The following is a 26562-nucleotide window of genomic DNA, read 5'->3' on the forward strand; positions in this document are numbered from 1 at the left end:
GCATCACCGTCCATTATAGGGTATTTTACATTATAAATCTATAAATAGGATAATATACTATAGTTTCGCCATCTATAATTTGAATATAAACTTTGCAAATGTACTTCCTAAATTTCAGACATATGTACGAGTAGATAGTTAACATAGAATTTTGAAAGTACCTACATGATAAATTAGATGGAATGCCCTATTTATTAGAAAGATATTAAATTACTTGGGGGACGTTTAGAAAGATTCTTATAAGAAACAGCTACACTGATCTGAGGGATAGATCGTAATCAATCTGACACTGAGAGAAAATACAACCAGTTTTCATGTTCGTTCAACAAGTTTTTTGGTTAAAATAGCGCCTACGTGCTCTTTGGTTCAAACAACAAGCTACTTGTCATTTGAATCGACAATATATTTGAATCAACAAGTCGATTTTATAAAAACAACCTGACACATATTGTTTTAAACATACGTTTGGCTGATTCAAACGGATAAACCGCAACAAGTCGAACTTGTTAAATTCACAATGCAAATTTCTCTCAGTGGATAGTTAAAACTGTATAAAAATAGTTTAAAAAGCATGATTTGAATCAGTCCGTATGCATATGTCGTAATAGATTCTAATTTTACATGGAGTACCGACACAAATGTAACTTTACTAAAGAACCACGGAGACATTTTTATACCTCCAGTCACAATTTTCTGTAATTTTGCAAGACACCGTGCGTAATTGATAAATTAACGATAAGTTTCGAAATGAATGAGTTTTCTAGACATGGTCGAGGCTACCTGTGTTACATTAAGAGCCGTTCAGAAAACATAGCAATAATAATTAGTTGAACTGTTTTTATCTAGGCCGAAGTAGAGGCCAAGGCCCGTTGTGTTTGTTGTGTTTGACACGAATGCACCACGAAGTAGATTTAGGTTACGTTAAATAACCTTATTTTATTCGACAATAGTCAATTTAGATATCCTAATAAACTATATCCCTTTTATTCATAAATGTTTAACTTCATTATCAACTTAGTTAAAATTAACAAGCCGATACAAATCGCGTGTCCCTTTTTATGATCACAATACGTCGGAAAGGGAGAAACGATTATTAAAAAAGAAGATATTTACTTAAACGTTTATAAATAAGGAGGTATATTCGAATGAGGATCGGTAATAAATATTATGTGCGTGCACAATACACCGTTATAGACGATTCGGATGAAAGTAGCATATTATATCCTTTATTTATTTCTTTTCTTAGATTAGGTTTTTTACAATATGAGTATAAAAGTAAAATAAAATAAAACACTTACAAAACAATATAAAACATATAAACACATTATAAAAAACCTAACCTAGGGTGCCGCCAGCAGCGGGGCAGGGCCCAAGCTGCCGGTGGTTAGGGCTGCAGAGAGAGGAACCGTCGGACTATCCGCGCTGTGTCCAAAATCACCGCCTTCTGCATCTGGCCCTTGATCCAACCACCGAGCGAGAGTCTCTTAAGATGTTGGTCGAGACTCTTCGCTATGAGACCGTTCGCTGAAACGACTATCGGGACAATGATCGTTGAATCAACATCCCACATGGTGGTTATCTCGTGAGCCAAGTCTAGGTACTTACTGGACTTGTCCTTCTCGGCTTTCACGAGATTCTCATCATGGGGGATGGTGATGTCAACGAGCACGGCCCGGCGTTGCGGTCGATCTATTATCACAATGTCAGGCTTATTGGCTAAAAAAGTAGCATATTATTATTATATCATAACTGGCTTTTTCCCGCGGCTTCGATCGCGTTAGAAAGAGACAAAAAGTAGCCTATGACACTCTCCATCCCTTCAACTATCTCCACTTAAAAAAACACTTAAATTCGTCGCTCCATTTTGACGGACAAACAAACAGACACACACAACTTTCCCATGATGAAAAATATTGGTGATTGGGTAACCTTCGGGTTTATAAAAGGGTTCAAAACTTTCAAACAATATGAAGCAAGGGGAAACATATCAAATTATAGATAGAGGTACCTACCTGTATTTGTCTGAGATAATTTGTAATGATATAATTTTGGTAAAAGATTGAGATGGGTATGTTAAGGTGGTTTGGGCATGTAGAGAGGATGGATGAGAGGAGATTAACGAAGAAAGTATATGAAAAAGGAGTGGAAGGGTCAGTTGGTAGTGGAAGACCTAGGCGAACTTTTCTTGATCAAATCGGGGAAATATTGCAAAAAGGCCAGGTCAGAAGTACTCGAAACCGACGAGCGTGTATGAGAAACGTTATGAAAGTGTGTGAAGCGAAAGTGGTTTGTCAGGATCGTAGTAAATGGAAATCCGTGATCTCTGCCTACCCCTCTGGGAAACAGGCGTGATTGTATGTATGTATGTATGTATGTATGTATAATTTTGGTAACAACTAGTTTTTTTTTTATTTGATCTTAATAATAACGGTATGTCCTAATATACTTAAATATATCATTCTCAGTGGTTCTTAAAACTCATTTGAATGTGACACAGCACAAATAGTACTTTTACCTCCTACAATATCGTTCATTTTTTTCTTAAGCATATCTAGTCTACTAAGCCTAGAGGAAAACTCTAAGGAAATCTATTTAAGCGTATTAGAAAAGCTGCATTTTTAACCGTAACTGGTGCCGAGGCCGACGGGTATTAACTGGCTAAATGCACCTGCTCAGTTGCTGCTGGTCACAGTCACGAGAACCCACTTACGCGAATAAACTACGATACATTGTATAATTTTAATTAATTCTGTAATAACTAAATGCATAATGATTATAAGTCTTAAAAGCATGGCTGTCGAAGGAGTAATCGCCTATCCATTCTTTTCTTTATCACTATTTCGAATACTCCCGATACGATCTTCGTTTTTTTTTAACTTGGTCCCGATTATTTTTTACCCTTTCTGTTTTTAAATACTTTTGGCAGATATTTCGTGATCGATGCTCTTTATGTTATTTAGAGAATAAATAGCACACAAGACTACATGAATGATGAAACACCGTGGGATACAAGTGTTGTTGAAAACAATTAATTATAGGTCATTATCAATATCATCATTAATAATGATGATATTGATAATTCATTGTATATTTTTATATAATAATATTTTTGACATCTAGAAGTTTTAAGACTAGTATATTTTATACAGTTTAGATTGATATAATTTTATTAATTCAATGTAGTTTTAATACAATATTGTTAATTGAACCAATAAATTTCTCTGATATTTAGAATAAGATGAAAATTGTAGGTACATTGTTGACAATTTAAAAGTGCTTATTGTAAGCCTATTTGAATAAAGAATATTTTGATTGATTGATTGATTATAGTATGTGAACTACGACTAAAAGCTTACACGTAGAGCGTTGGTATTTATTGTCAATTGATATTGTACGAATTTGCAAGTGGTGTCAATGTCTTAACATTTTTGTTCTTCTATGTGGTACATACCTACAAATGAACATAAATACTCGTATTGATGAACGTGTCTTAAAATCTCTAATATTATTATTACATTATTTCATATACTTACTGTAAAATATTACGCCAGTATCTTTTATTAGACGTAAACTCAGTGAAAGGGTCGGTCAAGGAGATCTGGGATGTTTACAGTAGATGTCTACCTAAATATGTTTACTTCTTAAATAATATTAAATAACAAGTTAGTAGGTTCGTAATAAACCCTTAAAAGAGATAGGTATAAGTAGGCTTACGCTACGACTGTGTCAAAGGGGCCCAGCCGAGACGATACAATACAATACAATACAATACAATACAAATCCACTTTATTGCACAACCTCAGAAATGTACATAGGAACACACACATTACAATAGATTTTATTACAGAGGTAAACAACAGATACGATATGATATGAACAGTCAGAAATTATATTATTATAAGTAACTATGCGATGGTGTTAAACCATCGCATAGTTACTTACTACTTCTGTGTAGGGGGGCGCGGCGTCCGAAAGATGCCACTAAAACACTAAGATATCTTGGTTATGGTTATGGCGTCTATAGCAATAACTTTTTAACTTCAGGGCCTTAAAAAAACTATGAAATAATGGTTACATTTAAAATATCACGATTGCACTGATTAACGATCGCACTAAATAACAGTTTTTCCTTGGATAACTGTTTCACAGTTACTCCGATTTCAATTGTTTTTATTTAACTTTACGGTGCTTAACGGTAGGTGTCAATTAAACAACAAAAAATGTGTTCGATTAGGTAAGAGGGATAAGCGTATTTTTTTTTTTTAATTGACCTACTCTAGGCCCCTTACTACTTGATAAGTACTGCTAAAGAATTAAAATTGCCTAAATTGAATTCATAGTTTACACGATTTTAAGGTACGTTCTAGTTACGATATGGGCCCGATATTTCAGTACTTATACCTACCGACATATCTGATCGAAATGAGGCAGGCAAGCATGGTATAACATCAGGCCGTCCCTTTTAGTCCATGGGCCAGCTGGTCTAATTTTGCCAAACGGTATAATTTGGGGGTACTAAGTTTCCTTTTTACAGCAGTTAGGTAGGCCTATAAGGATGTTAAAAAACCATGATTGCCATCTCAAAATGGTAGCTAAACAAAATGGCCGCCAATCCAAGATGGCGGATATTGAGTTTTAAAAAATCGACCATAACTCCAGAAGTATTGGTCCGATTTCATTTTTATTTTTTTTAAACGAAAGCTCTTTTTCTGTACTTAAATACTTGACATTCATTGTTTCGCTAAATTCAACCATTAGTTAGTAATTAACGAAAAATATAAAAAAAATATCTTTTTTTCTAAAACTTTCTGTCAAAAATCATGTTTCTACAAAATACCTTGCATATTCTAATAAATATTTAAATGCAGAAAAATAGTACCATTAATCACCTTTAATTTGATGTATAAAAGATACATATTTAATTTATAAAAACACATAGAGGCTTAAATTTAAAGCTGCCTTCGTTGAAATTCACCGTTGTGCATACAGTACTAAAAGCTTCAGGTTGGAGTGCATACAATACTAAAAGATGTGTGCAGTTGGGGTGCATACAGTACTAAAAGATGTTGTAGAGTACAAATATGCTGTTTTTAGTTTATTTTAGCAATTGTACAATTAGAATAATAGTTTATGTTAATAGAACATGATAGTATCCATGAGTTTGTAGATATTCGATAGTACTAGGATAAAATTTGTTTAGATACCATATGTGCAACACACCTCAATGATGAAAATTAAGTATTTAAGTGTACTAGGTATATGACTAACATGTGTCGAGACTGTAGAACCATTAACCTTTTGACCGCCACGGACGGCCACGGTGGTCACCGGAAATTCTTGCCAAGGACGCCAACGATACGGACGCCAAATGAAATAAAATTGGGACTCCGTAATGCCTAATTACGCTCATATATTCGCGAATTCGCAATGCAATTCTGTTGCGATTGTGCCTGGGAGACGGAATACTCCGTCATCATCTTGCGTATAAGGGTTAGATCGTATTCCGGATTGAAAATCGTTCCGCATTCAAGGACTCTCAGATTTGAAAAAAAAACCTACGCACGAGCGGGTTAGTGAAGAGCACCCCCAGAATTCGGGAAAACTTTAGAAATGTTCTTTAGTACAGAATTAATAGATATTTCTTACCTATATTTTACCGATTACTAAACAACGAAGCCGTTAAATACCGGATGGACAAACTTTGAGACAAATATCACCGCTTAAAGTAGAGCCAAATATTATTAACATGTATTGTTCGTCATTACCGAACGAAAAACGTTAGAAGACGTTAATAACAGACGTTTTAATTACCTAATCACGTGAGTTGAATTTTCATAAAAGGTGTACCAAAATGTGAATGTTTCTATGCAACTTGCTATTGAATCAGAAGAAAAGTTAGCACCCGTATCGACGAATCTCAATTAGTAGAGAGTAACTCCGGGGTTATGCAATCTGGCCAACTTTTTAAACAGGTAGGCATTTATAAAAGCCTCAATAGGGATGATAGATGTATAAATGTATGCCTCAATTATCTTCGATATGCGGATAACATCGTCATCTTCAAAGAAGCACATGCTCCCCGTCAGATGCTGGAGGAACTGTATGCCGTCGGTGAGTGTTGGGTTAAAGTAGTTAAACATATAGAGGTATGTACAAATTGAAAGTTACGGCAAGAACAGACTTATCCAAAGCTCCATATTTCAGCCTTTATAACAAGTAACAGAAGATACGTTATCCGGAACAACAAATAAAGGTTGGGTTAAGGAATGCCATAAACGACTAACGGAGGTAAGTCATAATAACAAAATCATCCTTCAATGGACCAAAGGACACAGTGGATGTCGAGGTGATGATGCGGCCTACGAGCTGGCCAGGCAGCTGGGGTCGACTGCCGATTCTCCCGATGTCCTTCAGCAAGGTATGCTCAATATGAAACTACACACAGCACACTGGCAAAACCAGATCAAATGCTGCAGTCAAACAAGCCAAGCCTAGCATCAATGGAAAACTCACAAAGACGCTCCTTCAACTAGGGAAAGTCCGCCTGAGAATGGTAACCAATGTCAGAACAGATCGTAGACTACTTAACAAACATATTTTCATAACAGATGCTATGAACATTCCCCTGTGACGAGGGTGCCTCTCACCTGGTGATGGAGTGAGCAGAGTGGCTCCATACAGGAAGAAACATCTCGGATCCCCGAGAGACCTCTCCAAAGTTCTCCTACTCAACATTAAAGGTCTAATAGGATTTCTCGAGGAGATAAGCTGGCAGGATTAGCTAAATCCCCCACATCACGCAAAATAGGCACAAAACGTCGAGTTGTGGCGAACCATAACACAATACAGAGACTTGGGTCGGCCTCGCTGCCGGCGGAGATCACACGGAGGACTTGGATGCCTTTTGTACGCTAAAGGACGTATTAAGGGCAAGGATACCAGTCACTGGAGACCAACATGTTTGATCAGTGTGTAACTGGGTACTTCCCACCGTGACATAAGCTTGCGAGACGTGGACACTAACAATGTACTAAATGAAGAAGCTAAAAGTTGCATAGAGCACAACACGTTCGGTATGTCTTTCTACGATGGAAGCGAAACGAGATGATGCTGATGCGGCGACGGGTCAGAATTATAGAGATCGTATTGCTACTCTAAAATGGGCTTGGGCCGGGCCAGGGCACGTAAGTCGTGATTGAAGGTGGAATGCCTGCTATAAAAGTTCGAAAAATTAGGAGAAAATTAATCTGTTACCTGTGATTGTCTTGAAGGCTTGATATTGGTGATATTGGCTCTACAATCTACATTAACGGTAATAAGTAATATATTTCTGTGCGTAAATTAAGGTTTATTCGGTAGGTACCTATATCACGTTGTTTAGTAGTCGGATACTCCATAGATTTGCCTTATTAATGCATTATAGTGAATTTCTCAAGACTATTTTTCTTTTGGGGTGTGTTCTTCACCTTTTGTATGCAAGGATTATTTTAACTAAATATAAGTTTTCTCGAACACGGATCAGGGTTAGGCTTAACCTTTTAAACGCCAAATAGTGAAAAAGAATACGTCGTGCCCCGGATACCAGACAGACGTGGATCGCGATTATTTGAGCAAAATTAGGTGTTAAGAAGGCCCGCATGGGTCCCCAATGTAATTGGCAAAACTGATGGCCATGGTTGGCGTCCTTAGGAAGCATTTCCAGCGACGGCCATATCCGCCCATGGTGGTCAAAAGGTTAATGTGATGAGATAGGACCTCAACTATGTCTAGTTTATTTATTTTGTATTATCTCGGTTGGTTGGCGCTGTATCACTAAAGAAATTTTATACAAATAATCAAATATCACGTTCATTGCGGCAGTCCATTTCGTTAACTTTACGGTAGTGCTGTATAAGGTTCATTAGACCTGTTTCTTGACTTATCGTTGTAGCGTTATAGGGTCGTAAAGATCTGTTCGAGATGCTTGTCTTTAAGTGCAATCTACTGGCTGGTGGTATTCTTTTTTGTCCTTTTTTAAATTGTAACATACTTTCAATGAAAGAATTAACATAACATTTAAACCGTTTCTAAATCGGCAGACCGGAAGACTATTAAATCTAAAAAAATAACCTGTCAGATCCTTTCGACCCTATATTCGTTCTAAATGATCAACTAATCGATAAAGGATTAGGGTTGTGAAAACAAAATATCGATAAACTTAATAAGTGCCTGGTTGGATGGATATATTCTCTAATATTTGGATATTTTTGTGGTTCAGATTAGCGGGCTACGGGTGAATGTGATACATTTTGAAGAACCATCAAAGTGTTGCCGGTGGTTGGACTTGTATAAATGTCATTATTGGTACTCACTTTTCGACGAAGTCGATGAACTGGTGTCAATGGCGTAGGTCTTTCGTTACTTGGTGGTCCAGAGTCCGTATCTTTTCGACGTTTGGCGTTATTTTCAACGTCTCCAGTGGACATTAAAAGCATTAGTCTGGATCGCTTCATGGTGCAGTACAATCACAGTCAAACCACAAAACAATTATCTCATACTGCTAATACATAGCATTAGAGATATGCACTTCATCCACTCGTACATACAGTAAAGTAGTCTATCGAATGTTGTTTACACTGACTGTACTCGAAGGCTGCACTAGAGAAACTAATGATAATTCTAGTGCGGCTATCAGGTCCTCGGGTATCAGGTCGAAAACATCTGATACCCGCACTAGGTGAAAAAAATTTCTTCCCTGTCGGTATGAGATACAATCGACCCGATAGGTTTTTATTATGCCGAAATGAAACATTCATAGAGACAATTCTAAAAATATATTTGTCTCTTTTCTACTCCTTTGGAAATAGAAGCTACCTGTCCCGTACCAGCAGAAGGAATAGTATTTTAGCTACCGCCCCGCGGGATAGTTCATCATCGGATCTTATAGACCTGATACCGCAATGAACGTGATATCTAAAACTGTACTTTACCTATGACATATTTTATTATATTCTTAAAGCTAATGGATTTCGGATACTAACATGTTCAGTTCTTTTCTTAATTGTAAGTACAATTGCAGAAATATACTAAAAACAGCATATTAGTAATCTACAACTTCGACCTGAAGCTTTTAGTACTGTATGCACAACGGTGAATTTCAACGAAGACAGAATTAAAATTAAGCCTCTAATGTGTTTTTGTAAATTAAGTCTGTATCTTTTATACATCAAATTAAAGGTAATTAATAGCACTATTTTTCTGCATTTAAATATTTATTAGAATATGCAAGGTATTTTGTAGAAACATGATTTTTGACAAAAAGTCTTAGAAAAAAAGATATTTTTTTTATATTTTTCGTTAATTACTAACTAATGGTTGAATTTATCGAAACAATGAATATAACAAATATTTGAGTACACAAAAAGAGCTTTCGTTTAAAAAAAATAAAAATGAAATCGGACCAATACTTCTGGAGTTGTGGTCGATTTTTTAAAACTCAATATCCGCCATCTTGGATTGGCGGCCATTTTGTTTAGCTACCATTTTGAGATGGCAATCATGGTTTTTTAACATCCTTATAGGCCTACCTAACTGCTGTAAAAAGGAAACTTAGTACCCCCAAATTATACCGACTTCTTCACTGGCCCATGGACTATTTAGCACTATTTGTAAGTGCGCTTAGGGACGACACTGATGTTTTATCGTTTATCGCGCGACCATGCTATCGGTAATATGTATTTAATGCACATTTTTGACGCACACTTATTCATGTTGGATATATTGATTATTGGACTCCGGAAACGGTCTCAATATTGCGACAAGCGAATATCGCAACAAATTTTAAATCATAAATAAATAAATAAATAACGGGGACACCTTACACAGATGAACTTAGCCCCAAACTCAGAGCAGTAAATACAACTACCCTTTTTAGGGTTCCGTAGTCAACTAGGAACCCTTATAGTTTCGCCATGTCTGTCTGTCCGTCCGTCCGTCCGTCCGTCCGCGGATAATCTCAGTAACCGTAAGCACTAGAAAGCTGAAATTTGGTACCAATATGTATATCAATCACGCCAACAAAGTGCAAAAATAAAAAATGGAAAAAAATGTTTTATTAGGGTACCCCCCCTACATGTAAAGTGGGGGCTGATTTTTTTTTCATTCCAACCCCAACGTGTGATATATTAATGGATAGGTATTTAAAAATGAATAAGGTTTTACTAAGATCGTTTTTTGATAATATTAATATTTTCGGAAATAATCGCTCCTAAAGGAAAAAAAAGTGCGTCCCCCCCCCTCTAACTTTTGAACCATATGTTTAAAAAATATGAAAAAAATCACAAAAGTAGAACTTTATAAAGCCTTTCTAGGAAAATTGTTTTGAACTTGATAGGTTCAGTAGTTTTTGAGAAAAATACGAAAAACTACGGAACCCTACACTGAGCGTGGCCCGACACGCTCTTGGCCGGTTTTTCTTAAATCTGTGGCCCCAAACTAAGCAAAGCTTGTGCTATGGTTGCATATGATATGGACGATATACATACTTAAATAGATGAATACATACTTAATCCTTACTTATACATGTGTGTTAATCACACAAATAAATGCCTTTACCGGGATTCAAACTCAGGACCGTGGCTCAGCAGGCAGGGTCACTACCGACTGAGCCAGACCGGTCGTCAGCCGCCGTCAATTGACCGCACAACACAACACTCATAACTCGCAAGGAAAAAAACGGTGTATCCAATAGCCAAGTAAATACCTGAAATAAACATGTACCGTTTGAGGTCGACGAACGTGAATTAGTAAATTGGACGTGCAAACTGACTTTTAGTAGAAATGAACGTCTTTTGACATGTTTGTTCCGGATAAATGCAGAATACTGGACGTCATTGTTTAATGACAAGTCTGCTTTACTCCGGATTTCTAAGAATTTAGGAACATTCTTATAGTTAAGTTAAGTTTTTGAAATTAAATGGCCTCAGTCCACTGGGACTATTTTGCTAGTGTCAAGGTGATATAAGCTAATTGTTATTGATTTTGGTACGTTAAGTACGACAGTGTACGGTGAGTTGGCAATTGTAAATTGATAGCTAGATTTTACAAGAGCACGTGGACTACCGGCCGTTGACGACAAAAAAGTGGCTAAATGCGTTTCGAGATTAATTCTCCATCAGCTTCTCACTATAACATTAGTTTAATGCATAATAAGCTATCGATATTACACTTTAAACAACGTTAATGAGCAAAAGAAAAATAAATTATTCACGACACGATACCGCTAAGATGGCGTTCGAACCAGAAGTCTTCTTATAGTTTACGAATGTTAGTCATTTGACAACGTGTCAAAGTTGGTTAAATGCTACTAGAGCTTTTTAGTTTTGACAGCCGATGCAAATGTTATTTTAAGCGTCAAACTTCGAACGAAATTTGACGTTTGCTTAACCCGTGCATAGGTCACGGGGCTATGCTATACAGCGCGTAAACGTAATAAGGGCGATAAATGAAACCAGGCATATAATTCAATATTGTCATCATTAATTAAAAGGTGTTTTTGAGTTACTCTTAATTTTCACCCCATAGAGAATTTTTGAAAAATTTCCCAGCAGCAATACTGTAAACGTGGTTGCGATGACAATCAATGACAACTGTCAACGAGCGTTTAACGCGTGTATGTTTGCATGACGTTGCGGGCCGAATTAATTTGAATGGATAAAAAAAATATTTCAATTTTAATTAAAAGTTATCTAATTCCATTTTATATGTCCTATACTCACCACTGTTAAGAGGTTCGCCTGTATTAGGTTTATACCCTGTATAAGTCGTTGCTAGTTTAGCTTGGCCTGTCTTGTAAGAGTCCTAAGTAGGTAGGTATGTCAATTTGACAAAGAGCTAGTCGAAACTTGGAAGGGCGCTGATCGTCGTATTTCCTTCCTTCCTGAAGTTTAGCACTCACCTTACGCAGTGAATTTACGACAAAATTCTGATCATTTTAGGGTAAGTATGACATTATTAATTTCAAGAATGTTTTTACTTATTCATCTGCGTAAAAACAAAAGCACATCTAATGTAGCACAATGTAAGTTACGCGTTGCGTCTGTTCTGTGTCATAAAAGTGTTATATGTGTGTGAACGTCATTATAAAACCGGTAGTTATAAGTAATCTGTGATGATGTAACGCGATCGATTAAAAACATATATTTACATACATAAACTCACGCATGTACTTATTCCCAAAAGAGTGCATGAAACCGCGCATGTTCCAGCGCAATTAAGGGGTTAGATAAAAAAAGTTGCTAGCCGTATTGCTCACACCACAATTAAACTCATATCTCACAGTCAACTTCTACCAACGAAATGAAAAGGTCAAAGGTATCTAAAAAAAATATTTCTTGGCATTTTGACTCTGACTGTGCAAAACTTTTCCTTCTTCTTTCTGATTCTTTTTTCTGAAATCACGCTCTCCTTATGAATTTTACAAACTAACAGTGCGTTTTCACACTACCCGATCTGATATGGGATGTAGGAAGGATTTCAAAGGAAAACATCTATGGGTTATTATGGCATATCGGTCGGACATCCAATTCGGATCGGATAATGTGAAAACGCACTCAAAGAAGAAGATACAGTTTTATGCGTCCGTCTTTTGTCTCTCACAACGCAAATGTTAGTTTTTGCCGTTAACAAGAGTGAGTGAAATGAAACTGTACCTCGTTCTCGTGAAATGTAAGACATGTGACAATTTATACGCATCGTTTAGCGCACGGCTCACTCTGTCAAAACATTTATTTACACGTGTAGTTGTAATACTTACCCAGATAAAGAAAACTAAACTCTGTAAATTAACAACATATATTTTTTGCTCTTTTATAGTTTCAAAAAAGACATGAATAAGCATTTTCTGAATTTGGGACCCCCCAATTAGCGTAAGTTGTTAACAAAAATTAACTCACTGTCAGATTTGTGACGATAATTAAGCAAAAGATTCTATAAAAATATTGTGTTTGTGTTAATTACAAAACTTTAAGCGATAATGAGAATGGGAAAAAAGTATATTTTTAGACAGATTTTATGCTTAATTTTGGTCACAAAACTGACAGTGAGTTAATTTTTGTTAACAACTTACGCTAATTGGGGTGTCCCAAATTCTGAAAATGCCCCTAGTTATCATTTATTTGTAGAGCAACTGAATAATGAAGTGTGTAGGTACTTTAATGAAGCTGAAAATTTGGATAATACTATCAGCTAGTCATTCAACAAACAAAAAAAAACATGATTTTAGGTACTAATAAATACGGAAAGAAATGCGGAAAGTTCTATAAAATGGATCATTGAAACGACGCATGGAAAGCGACACGGCTCTACCAATAAACCGATAATTCTAAATTCCATCAGTCCATTTACCTACATATAACTTGGCTCATGATTTGCGCATAACCGCATGGCATTGCGATGAGATTATAGCTATCAAACGCAACGCTGATCTCGTGCAGAAACGGGGACAGGCGAGATGTGTCGAGAAACGCCTGGACCAAACATTTATCTATTCTCAGTCGCGTGCGAGTTTGCGATAAACCAGTGTGACGTGACCTCAAGGCATGTAGTCGGTGGGTATAATTGATTATATTAGTGATAATAATACCCACCTGGTATACTAGCATGTACCACTTGTGCAGAATCGGGGACAGGCGAGATGGGTCGAGAAACGCCTGGACCATTTACCTATTCTCAGTCATTTCGAGGACCATGATCGTTGGGTACCTATTTTACGAGGATATTTATAAGCGGCAATGGTACACTAGAAGGCACTTGTGCAGAAACGGGAATAGGACAGGCGAGATGTGTCTATGTCGCAGTAAGATAGATAAAGCCGTTATATAGTTATAACCCTAGGGATATAATTATATGTCGTAACATAGTTAAATGAAAGCGATTAATTGCTATCTTACTAGGAATATAACTATAATACGTTACTAGTTTAGTCATATAGTTATATGACTGGATTCAGTTTAGTGAAATGATTGTAGGCAGGAGTGCGGCGGTGCGGCGGAGGTATAGTTATAACCCTAGGGATATAATTATATGCCGTAACATAGCTAAACGAAAGCGATTCCTTACCATATTACTAGGAATATAATTATAATAAGTTACTAGTTTAGTTATATAATTATATCACTGGATTAAACTTAGTCTAGGGATATAATTATAATACGTCTCTAGTTAAGTAATATAGTTACATTACAGGATTAGGTTCAGAAGTATAACTGTAGCAGTGTAGTGCTGCAAATTGCACTATTTGCGATAAATATCATGTTTATCTTGTCAGTATAAATTAAAACTGCCATCGCACAAATCCAAATCCGGTTCCTAAATGTTTGTCCCGGTTCTTTCGCCACCATAAAATTACTGGGATTTTCCGGGAAATCAAGAACCGGGAAATACCGGGAGTATGCCCTAACTGTTACGTTTTAACTAATATAGCTTTGATTCGTTTGTTTAGTAACCAAACCTTGTGTACTATGTTCGATACAAAATAAACTTTGTTCTAACGTTAGTGACGGTGTTGTTATTCCAAATCGTCCCGCTAGACGTATTATAAAACAACACTGATTTAAACTTTCACGATTTTTACACATATTTAAAATTGCAAACGGGACTTAATACATAGTAACTGGCGATTAAGTCCCGTTTGCAATTTTAAATACCGTATTATAATTATATTCCTAGTAAGATGGTAATCGCTTTTGTTTAGCTATGTTACGGCATACAATTATATCCCTAGGGTTATAACTATACCTCCGCCGCACCGCCGCACTCCTACCTATAATCATTTCACTAAACTGAATCCAGTCATATAAATATATAAACTAGTAACGTATTATAGTTATATTCCTAGTAAGATAGCAAGTAATCGCTTACGTTTAACTATGTTACGACTTATAATTATATTCCTAGGGTTATAACTATATAACGGCTTTATCTATCTTACTGCGACATCTATATACACCGAACTGTCACCTCTGTTCAGTCTCGTGCGAGTTTGTGATAAACCAGTGTGACGTGATCTCGAGGACCACAATCGTTGGGTGCCTTTTCTAATTGGCTAATATTATAAGCGGCAATGGTACACGCTTGGTATATCATACGGGCACAGGCGAGTGGAGAAACGCTTAGACCGAATGCTGCCAGTCACTCGCTTGTTGTCTCAGGCAAGTTTATGATAACTGATAAAGTAGCGGTACGTGAGCTAGAAATCTAGAAATAATAGGTATCTTGGTACTCTGATTGAGTACATGATGACAGTGGTGGCCAGATAAAGGTACTTCTCGTGCATAAACAGGGAAAGTATTTATTTATTAGGTATCAACGGTAAAATACGAGTCAAAGTATGAGTCTTTTCTTCGGATACAGATTTCTTCAAGCAATCTCGCCTGCACTCGGAACGCGATTGGAATGCCTCTTCGAGTGGTTTTGCTCATAATTGGTCGCGCACATGGCTGTTTAGCAACCCAGCCTAACCCCAATGCAAGAATTACCTGCACATAATCACTTTTAACCTAGATGACGATAATTATTTAATGTATTTAATATAATTTTTTATCGAGCGTGCTTATGTCGCCGCCGGTAGTACGAAGATTTATTTCGTGTTATGAGTTGAAAATTTTATGTTTATAATTATATCGTAATACGGCGGCGGTTAAGGGGTTAATTTAATGTATAATTGCTTTGTTAAATTATAATTTTGTATGAGAGAACAACCCTTTGTGATCACGTTTTGTTATTACGGAAATGGCTTCTGAAGCTATAAAAATCCTTATTCTCTTTTTAATCACTGTTCAATGATTTTGAAAATCATAATTAGAATAAAGGTTTACTCATTAGCCTCAGGTAGGTACTATTAACTAGAAGTATCTAACTTCAAAGGTATCATAAACATCAAAACTCGACTCGATCGGATCAGATAAAAGTATCTACACCGAATCGTCCTTGTACCAAGTTGGTAATGTGGAAACCGGCAACTTTTCAATTCGATACTTATCTAAGAGTTTTGGCTTGTAGAATAATTTTCCGGCCCAATAAAGAGTTGTAAATTATATAGCTACGGTACATAGTGTGATTGAGAGGAAACTTACGTTTTTAATTTCAACTTATTACCTACATAAACCTATTTAGAAATAAATTTTAGATATGTAAGTACTCGTAACATTATAATTTTATCAAAGATTTGCCGTATAGAACAAATGACGTCTGATACTTTACTTATATCGTTTTTCATATCTTTTTTTAAGTACCTAACGAATTCCTTATATCAAGTATGTGGTCGAAAAAAGTCAAGAACTGGTTATTGATCATTTGTAAAATCTAAAATAAATATTTAAACCAATATCCTGTGTAAACTTTTTGAATATGAACGCGTGCGTAGTTTAACATACGGATTAACTAAATAAATAAGCACAAGTTTGACAAAGATGAGTGTAAAGTAAAGAACAAGTCAAGTAGAGAGCCTGGGTACGTAGCCGTATGGGACAAATGCTCACGAAACGAAACGCTAGTAGATATCTATCTCTATCGCTCTTGAGTATTGGCACCACAGAGCCAGACTACCTTTCGCGGCGTTTCGTTTTCGTTTCGCGTCGCAGAAATGCCATTCTGCTACGGCACCTGTTCGGTTCGAGTAACATGACAATAGGCTTAGCAGGAAAGCACCGTGACAATATCTCGCGCGCGAGATAAGCACCCATCTTTTTCTCTACGTAGCTACATGTGAACCTACAGAAAGAACGTGTCTTCCATTATGAAAAATAATAAGATATTTACATTTATTGTTAACTACAAAATTAAAATTTAAAAAAAAAAACCGACATAGTGGACCGATTTTCATGAAACATGGCTAAAAACACTCCCGACTAATTCAGCTTTCAATCAAAAAAAACCTAATCGCAATCGGGTTATCCGTTCAGGAGCTACGATGCCACAGACAGACACACACACAGATAGACAGACAGACACGGCAAACTTATAACACCCCGACGTTTTGCGTCGGGGGTTAAAAATATCACTAGTCAGTCACCGGCAATAACATTGTAGGTACCTACAATAATATAAAATATTATCTGACACGCTCTTATGGCTCTAGAAATAAGATTAGCCAAAAACATTTTTTAAGTATAATTTTTATAGTTACACTAGTTCGAGTACTTTCTATTCGCGACTTTGTGTACAAACTGTTGTGCTTTTTCACTGAGTTTCTTGCCGATCCCATAGTGGATACTCTCCTCCAACTGAGGGGGGACTGAAAACGTCTCGAGGCTGAGGCGTAGCTTTATTTTCACGTTCACAAGCGGATCGTAATATGCCTACTTGAAAAATAAATTATCTTTATCTTTACATATTTCTAATAAATAAATAAATATTATAAGACGTTCTTACACAGATTGACCGAGTCCCACGGTAAGCTCAAGAAGGCTTGTGTTGTGATAATATAGAAATACTATATACATAGAAAACATCCATGACTCAGGAACAAATATTTGTGTTCATCACACAAATAAATGCCCTTACCTTCTAATAAAACCCCTACATTGTTCCAGATGGGTTGCAAGCTGACATTCGTCGACGACATCCTGAACCGTTCGTTCTACAAGCTCGGTCTGCTCGTCGGCCGGAGCCCTGGCTACTTCATCATCATCCCCGTACTGCTGACCCTGCTCATGGTCACCGGGTACCAGCGGATCAACTATGAGATGGACCCTGAGTACCTGTTCTCCCCGGTCAGCGGGCAGGGCAAATATGAGAGGAGGATTGTAGAAGAGCATTTCAAAGTTAACTATTCGCATAGATTTAATGTTGGACGGATTACGAGGGCAGGTGTGTATTTTATTTGTATTTAAGTATTCATTGTACTTAGGTAAATGAGTACCAGTATTATTTGTGAATGACTAGAGACTACAATCAAATTAATTGGTAGTTTTTTCTCATTCCTTGAACTATGTAGAGAGTAGACTGAAGCAATTTCTCTGGTTGTCACTATCGGCCAACACCTTCTATCCTAAGTACCTACTTTAAAATACTAAATACTACAGACAATTGCAAAGTTTTCATATACCTATAAGAGACATAATATACTGTGTAGGTATGTTTTGTAATGAAATTTCATGTATCGGCTTCTTACCGTTCCGTTCCTCTGTCAAACTGTAAACAAGGCAAGTATTCGAGTGCACACATCTTCTGCGTCGTCGGTACGTCTGTACTTACAGCCAATTCAATACAGATGCTATAATCTTAACCAATCATCCGATTTCAACCAATTGCTTTGTCCTCCGAACTGAGTGAATGACAACAGGTTATCGACTGTGCATACTACAGTAGATACAACATAATAATAATACATTTTATTGAATTGTTTTGTGTTTTTCAATAATTAATTCACACAATAAAACGCTTGATATGTGTATTCATAAAGTATTATTCGTTCGCGATGAATAGACTCTGAAAAGGTTGATTGTTGTATGTTTATTTATGAACATATTTGTATTAATTTATTAGTGGCACGAAGTTCATGGACCACTATTGGTTTGGCCCCCTTCTCTAGAATGTCTGTATCTTAACTTTTGTCTAAACTACTTGCCAACTTCTAGCGGTTTAGCACAACTTGCAGTCAAGCGAGTCAATGCATCAAACGCGACTTTAAGTATGGTCTCACGGGTGAGAGTACAAGTTGTGCTAGACCAACTGGGAAAGACTCTGGTGGGGTAAAACTTGGTAATCTGCCTGTTACTCTGTCACCCCAAATAACATAACCGATAATCGTTTATTGCTAACCATGGTACAAAGTTGTTCAAAAATAAGGTGACCCGTTATCATGGTGCCTGGGTATATCAATTAATTTAGATAAGTACTTATAAGTCCGGGTGTTTTTTCATTCGCCAACAAACTGTTCCGAGTATGTTTTGTCTTACTTAGCAATAAATAAATAAATAAATAAAAACATGGGATAACAGCCCTTTTATCCTGGCAGGGTATGATGGTATTTTTATCATAATGAACAATATAATTTACAAGCATTTTATTATTACAGGCAGATTCGGCCGTACGATAATCGTTCCCAAAGACAACAACACGAACATGCTCCGAGCTGAAGTTTGGAAAGAACTGAGACAACTGGATGAGCTGGTGCAGAATATAACAGTCACTTTGCCTAACGGAGAGACCTTCACGTACAAGGAGGAATGCGCCAAGTGGGAGGGCCAGTGCTTCACCAACGATATTCTCAATCTGGACAAAATTATAGAAGAGGTAAGATTACTTATATAAATATCTCCTATAGCTCGCAAAGTAACTGAGCCATTGTTATATCGCCCAAAAAAGTTCTTTAAAAAGGCTCTTTTAAGGATGTGTTTGTGACTTTGCTCAGTATAGGTAACGAGTAACTAAGTTTAGTCACCTTTAGTTTCTGGTTACTGATAGCAGTTCTGTGTTAAACTACCAGTGCTACCACAAAAAATGGATCCAAAATTATACACTTCAAAGCAACAGACTAAAATATATAAGTACAACATACTCGTACTTTATGTAGTCTATGTAGATGTGTGCCTTGCCTACATATTTTATATTAGTTAAAAAAGGTCATAAAACCCACGGTCAATCCTATTATAAATAGTTCGAGGAAGCATCGAACATAATTGTAGGGATTCAATTTTAATAACCGCCATTACCATTAAATAGGTACTCGAATACAAAGGCGCGTAATTTTGCATCAGCACCAACAATATATGTTACAATATATTATGGTTCAACCATAAACACCTGAGTTAAACGCAGTAAACATCTGTGAGCTTTGGTTTCTTATATACAGGGTGGTAATTTGAATTAGTAAAATAAGATGGAATAAGAAACAATTCTCCCGACTGTTAGCTTTTGTAAAGTATCGTTAACTAAGGTGAAATGAAAATTACCACCACTAAGGAGGACTTTGAAGAGAGCCATTATTGCCATTAATTAGTACAATTTAACCTTGGCTTGCATCCTTGCACTTCATCCAAAACGACTCTACAAAAACTGTTCCTTCAAAATTTAAGTTAGGATACAAAACTCCGCAAGAATTTCCCTTTATGGACAGTTTTGATTTTTAGCCTATAATATTTTTTTGAAAATGTTGAAGTTTCCAAGAGATTAAAATTTTGATATTTCCTCTAATTATTGTTTTTCATGGTCCCCTTCGGTTTTATCCAGTATACCTACTCACTGTATGCCTTGCAGTTGCGGTAAACAGGCTCAATGTCGCTAAACCTACTAATGAGTCGTAAATTCTACGCCTCAAACCTAGTCAACAATCGGTCGTTGCATAACCTGACCTGAGCGAGGGGCAATGCCACGACTCCTGGCCAGGCTGCATGACTTTTAGACGTATTGCTAAATAATAAGTTAAAAAAAATTGTAAATGATAGCGAATATTGTAGAAAACAAAAAAGTCGTATCGTCGTCCGAGGAATATTGACAACTTCATGCCAAGGTACTTAAGTTGGGAGCGATTTCGACTAGTCTTAACAGACTCGCTGGTAAGCGGGATTTTATAAGCTGCACAGGCGCCTATCAAAGTCGTTATCGTTGCTAATTTACCTTGGTCTGACAGACTGACACTGTAATTATAAATAAAATAAATATTACCTATAGGATATTTTTTTAATATAGATTGACTAAGCCCATAGTTTATTTGCTTGTTTGAATTTAGAACTCCATATATTATTTTATTAGGTATTGCACTATCCATGACGTTATATGAGTAAAAATGTGAAACATAGCAAAAATAGTTCAATGGACTATTATCAAGTAAAATAAGGGTGACAGCTGGTAACTAGAGCTACCAAGAGCAACTAGTGGAGTGGATAGGTAATAAGAAGAACGCTAAAAATTGTCATGCTACATGAATAATTTCCTAGTCATGTAAGCATGAACGTTTATCCCCACATTATGTCAGTTTTCATGTCAGCGTGTATCTCGAGATCTCGACATAATTTGCGCGACTTGACATAAGAGTGTCACGACAGCGTGACAGTCTTGGGCGATTGTCTTCCTAGTGTCTACTAGACTTGCATAGCTGGGCACCGTTAATCAAATAGTTAACTTCGTTAATCGCTAATCCGTTACTAAAAAAGTTAACTTCGTTAATCGTTAAAGCGATACATTTCGACAAATTTAACGTAAGTTAAAGTTAATCGTTAATCCGTTAACACGTGAAAAAAAATGAACTTTTCTTTAAATATTTAGTTGCATCAGTATCCACTATAACGTATTATATTTCTGTAGAGGCCGAAGTACAGCTAGCCTATTGAACTCTAGGCTGCACGTGGAAGGCAGTGATCGCCTGAGCTACTGCCAAGAGCTGTGTCAGGAGAGATGCTGGCGGTAATGGGACTGTTGTGGCACTTTGGGCGGTAGAGGCTAGGGAAGCGAATGTGGTCGTAAATAGGGCTCGAATTTGCTGCCCTATCACTACAACAGTCGCGAAGGTAAAGCTTAGGATTCACCGAATCAAAGTTAGTAAAAGCAAATCCACGTGAAGAATACTTTTTAGGTAATATTTCGGACTTTTAGCAATCGACATCGGTAAAACCTAGGATTTACCGTACTTCGGGCTTTTATTAGTAGCGTTCAGAACGTGTTTTTCGCAGCGCATCTGGCGCCTGTACCCTACTAGATTAACGATTAACGGACTCGGAGAAATTTAACGGAAGTTAACGAGTCCGTTAACATTTTTTCAAGTTAACTTAAAAGTTAATCCGTTAATCGAAATGTTAACTTCGTTAATTAACGATTAACGGATTAATGAGTTAATGCCCAGCTATGTAGACTTGCAAACTTTGGCGTAGACAATGTTGCCATCGATTCATATTGAAGTTCAATCCTGATTTTATTAGTTACTAGCTTTTGCCCGCGGCTTCGCTCGCGTTAGAAAGAGACAAAAAGTAGCCTATGTCACTCTCCATCCCTTCAACTATCTCCACCTAAAAAAAAAATCACATCGATTCGTCGCTCCGTTTTGCCGTGAAAGACAGACAAACAAACAGACACACACACTTTCCCATTTATAATACTAGCTTTTGCCCGCGGCTTCGCACGCGTTAGAAAGCGACAAAAGGTAGCCTATGTCACTCTCCATCCCTTCAACTATCTCCACTTAAAAAAATCATGTCAATTCGTCGCTCCGTTTGGCCGTGAAAGACGGACAAACAAACAGACACACATACTTTCCCATTTATAATATTAGTATGGATTATAAGTATAAGTAATAAGTATGGATTAGTCCTTGTTGGTAACTGAATGTCTAAAAAATTATTAAAGAAAAGCATAGGTACGTTTAGTATATATCAACTAACACCCGAAAATAACTAAAAATATTTCCTCGTTGAATATAATACTGATTATTTTATTATATTTACATAACCGCCACCTTAGTGTAACGAATTTTCATATTCTTAACTTGAAAAAATATAAATATATAATAATTAATAACTATTATCCGCTTAGGTTGCCTGTGTGGTGACGGGTTAAGAATTTCACCACCCCCTTTCTTCCCGTGGGTGTCGTAGAAGGCGACTTATGGGATATGGGTTAAATTGTGGCGTAGACGAGAGGCTGGCAACCTGTCACTGCAATGTCACGGTTTCGTTTTCTTTCAACCCCTTATTTGCCAAGAGTGGCACTGAAGCTTTAGTGGTTTCATGTGTTCTGCCTACCCCTTTATGGGATATAGGCGTGATTGTATGTATGTATGTAATAACTATTATACGGAAACACAAAAACGGCGACTACAACATTTGTCGTTTTGGCGAACAGTCATCTATACAGCTTAATTAGTCATGGGTATTAGAAACGGTATATAGAGTAGGTGCTTCGTCAATACGAGTTGGTAAAAAATATCAGTTTATTTTCTCTATTGAAGAACATTTTCGCAAGGATTTTTAACCGACTTCAAAAAAAGGAGGAGGTTCTCAATTCGACTGAATGTTTTTTTTTTGTATGTATGTTACTCGATATTTCCGATAATCGTGAACCGATTTTCAAATTTTTTTTTCAATCAATTATTATTGGAGTCGGGGTCAATCTGCGTATGGTTGGGTGGGGCAAACAGGCAATACAAGGCGAGGAACACCGAACAGGGCTGGTACCGACTATAAAAATTATTGATTTGTTAAGTTGGATGTTTAGATTATTGCAATCCGATAAGAAATCTGAATTCAAAGGTTTATTATTTTTTGCTTTTTAGTTTTGTAACGCGCTTATTTTTGAAGGCGGTTTTATTTTTTTATCCATGTCACACACTGCCCTTAGATTTCGATCTATATTTAGCAGACCTCAGAAGCCACCAGCAAAAGAAGCTAAAGAGTGTAAGATTTTCAGAATGACCGCTTAGATCTCTTATTCTTTACTCAATAAAATTGTCGGCATTTAGTTCAATTAGAAATCCTCGATTGCTAATTTCTGCGGCTTATATTCTTGTAGTGTACCGTTTTCCGGAGTAGGTAGTTGCCAATCCAGAAACTTGTTATAACAACGATCAATTCAAGTAGTCCGCCCACTGTCACTTATGTATGTCTGACAAAATTCTGTCTGCGCAGGCAAGCCAGTAGTTGACGCTCCCCATTGCGTAGGTATCGTATTTATCTCTATCGAGTTAATATGGTAGATAGAGAGAGAACTAAATACCACCACCACCACCACGTTGGTTGACCACTTGTCTATGTTATGTCGGAGATCTTGCTATATATGTGCGTTTCTAACTCAATCTTGTAGGACACTTTAAAATTATATTTTAAAATATTATTAAATATCTAGTAAACGTTAATATTTGTTTATAACAAAATTCTTACTCAAACAATACCGTACAATTCGGTAGGTATTAACAGAAACAGGATTCACAAAACAGTATTTAAAATCAACCATCTTTGGGTCAATACACTTTCGATTTTCACTGACTTTCTCCCACGGCACGAACAAAGGTGCCTTAAACCAATACTTTAAGTATTGTTATTAAAAATAAATTGTTGAGTAGCGAGATTCACACCAATTGGTTGCGGTTTCGACGACATCTTCAAACTATGATAAATAGTATTATTTACGTAGACTAACAACAACCACAATATATATAGGTATAAGTACGGCTAGCTTCAATCAATCAATCAATCAATCATTTTTATTTGTTAAACATAGGTACAGTACATAGGTGTTACAAAATAATTTCTTAGTTATACAAACATTATGTATACAAATTCATTGGTGGTTGTGAAAGTACATTAAATACTTAATAAATATAAGTACATTATAAATACATTAAATAATTAAGAATTGTAATTAATAATAATACTCAAATACTCGTGTTGTCTCTTTTATATTCTTCGATTGAATAGCATGTTTTATTTGATAAAAACGTAAATAGTCGTTTCTTAAAGAGTTCGATGTTGTCTATATTTATGATACTATTGGGTAAAATATTATAAATTAGTGATGCCATTCCAAAAATACTTTTAGATAACAATGCCTTTTAGTTGATATGGTGTTTGCAATCTTTCCTTGTTAGCGTACACTGTTAAAGCTTTGGAACTGATTTTTATTTTGTACAATATAACATGCAATTTCATAGATATATAGGCATGGGAAAGTCAGTACACCTAGTCTAATGAAATGTTGTTTACAAGAATCAGTTGGAGGGATACCACATAGCTTAACTTTACTTCTTAGCTTACTCTTCACTTCTTCAGGGTACGAAGCCAAATGCAAAAACGCTTAAGATAACATCGTTATATATCTCTATCGGTCTTCCATATTGACTCGACAAAGCCACACTGCGTTTCGATCGGCTTCTAGCGTCAGCGATTGTCATTTCGGCTAGGCCGGCAGATGATACTATCAATTTAGCCATTTCGAGTAACCTAATCATTATCCATACTAATATTATAAATGGGAAAGTGTGTGTGTCTGTTTGTTTGTCCGTCTTTCACGGCAAAGCGGAGCGACGAATTGACGTGATTTTTTAAGTGGAGATAGTTGAAGGGGTGGAAAGTGACGTAGGCTACTTTTGTCTCTTTCTAACACGAGCGAAGCCGCGGATAAAAGCTACTTATACATTATGGGTCCATTTTCTCGCATGTGGCCTCGCGATCATTACACAATTATAATTTTGGCGATCGATTAAAACTGCCGGATAATTTCCTGAACGTCCAAAGGTCGGTACTAAAATGAGTCACAGCCATAAAAACGCGTAAGCGGTGTACGAACAATAGACAGTTCTGAACCCGACATATGTCTTATATGTAACAAAATGAAACGCTAACTGGCTTATGATACAGAAAGACAGTTCATGAGTACTTCTTTGAACGAATCGAAAATTCTTTACACATTTAATTTCTCAAATAGGTTCATGCATTCTACCACACAATTTCGTTGAGCAGGGATAGATCCAATTGCTGTGTTTACGTATAAACCATAACGTCCATAACTTTCATAAAGATGAATACATAAAAAAAACACTATTACATTTTTTTTACTCCGCTCCGGTGGCGAGATCTGCATTTAAATACGTACTTACTTTCCCTATTATTTTAAATTTTTGTCAAAAATAATGATCAGTAAAAATAGTTTTAATTCTATTTCTAACATTATGTATCTACCCTATACGTTAACCATTTATTTATAATAATATTATAATGTTATTGGCAAGGTACACGGCTCCCTCAATAACAAACAAGATATTCCTATCATACATGTTAAATGCAACAAACATAGCCAAGTCCTTTGCGGTCACATAAAACAAAAAAGCGCGACCAGACGAAGACTATACGGAACTCACTGTTATTAATTTAAAAAAAATTTAGTATTTCTTAAATATGTAAAATATATGTACCTACACAGGTAAGATCGAGTCACAGTTTCTTAAATCGTAATAATAAATTTTGTGTAGTGATTCCATCCTTAAACGGTAAACCCCTTGTGTCTGAATTAATTAATGTAAACTACAAACAAATGTCTACAAACGACACTATTATTAAGCTTAAGTATAGATAAAAGTGGAAAAATTCACTGACTCGAGTGGCGTCTCGGTAGTTCAAATGGAAGAGCTGGACTATTGATCCAGTAGCCGTGGCTTCAAGTCCCACCCAAAACAGTGCTTGTTTCCACTTTTAATTTATCTCTAAAGTCTCTAAACCGTTTGTTCGCTACTTACGTTTAACACACGTATTTTGTACCCGTGCCTACATCATGTTGGTTAACCATGCCGTGTGTCACCGACGTCACCGTTGATTTATATTCAGAACATCCACTTATCGTAATGAGCTGCATCGGTCATTTGTCATGTGGTTTCGAGTATCTTCATTTAACATCACAATTGGTATGTCAAGCGTTACAACATGGTCGTTTTGACACGTGATACTTAATGTGCCTGTGTACTGTGTATAGTTCGTAGGTATACCTACAGTTTTTTGGCTTGTAGAAAGGACATTCAGAGACTGATTGATTCTATATAGACACAGACACCTTCATATTTATGATAGTAGTTGAAGTCATCGCTTCACGGTTCTTATATTT

At 36.4% G+C, this 26562-nt stretch overlaps 1 protein-coding gene across 1 annotated transcript in view; it reads left to right on the top strand.

Annotated features, from left to right (window-relative positions):
* LOC125227720 (patched domain-containing protein 3) overlaps window positions 1-26562 on the top strand; it is a 91349-nt gene that overhangs the window by 54989 nt on the left and 9798 nt on the right. Inside the window, 2 exon segments of the mRNA XM_048132022.1 lie at window positions 17571-17847; window positions 19058-19275. Of these exon segments, the coding sequence (XP_047987979.1) occupies window positions 17571-17847; window positions 19058-19275 (495 nt within the window).

This window comes from Leguminivora glycinivorella, chromosome 7 (genome assembly GCF_023078275.1).
Source record: "Leguminivora glycinivorella isolate SPB_JAAS2020 chromosome 7, LegGlyc_1.1, whole genome shotgun sequence".
In the NCBI taxonomy this organism is placed as follows: Eukaryota; Metazoa; Arthropoda; class Insecta; order Lepidoptera; family Tortricidae; genus Leguminivora; species Leguminivora glycinivorella.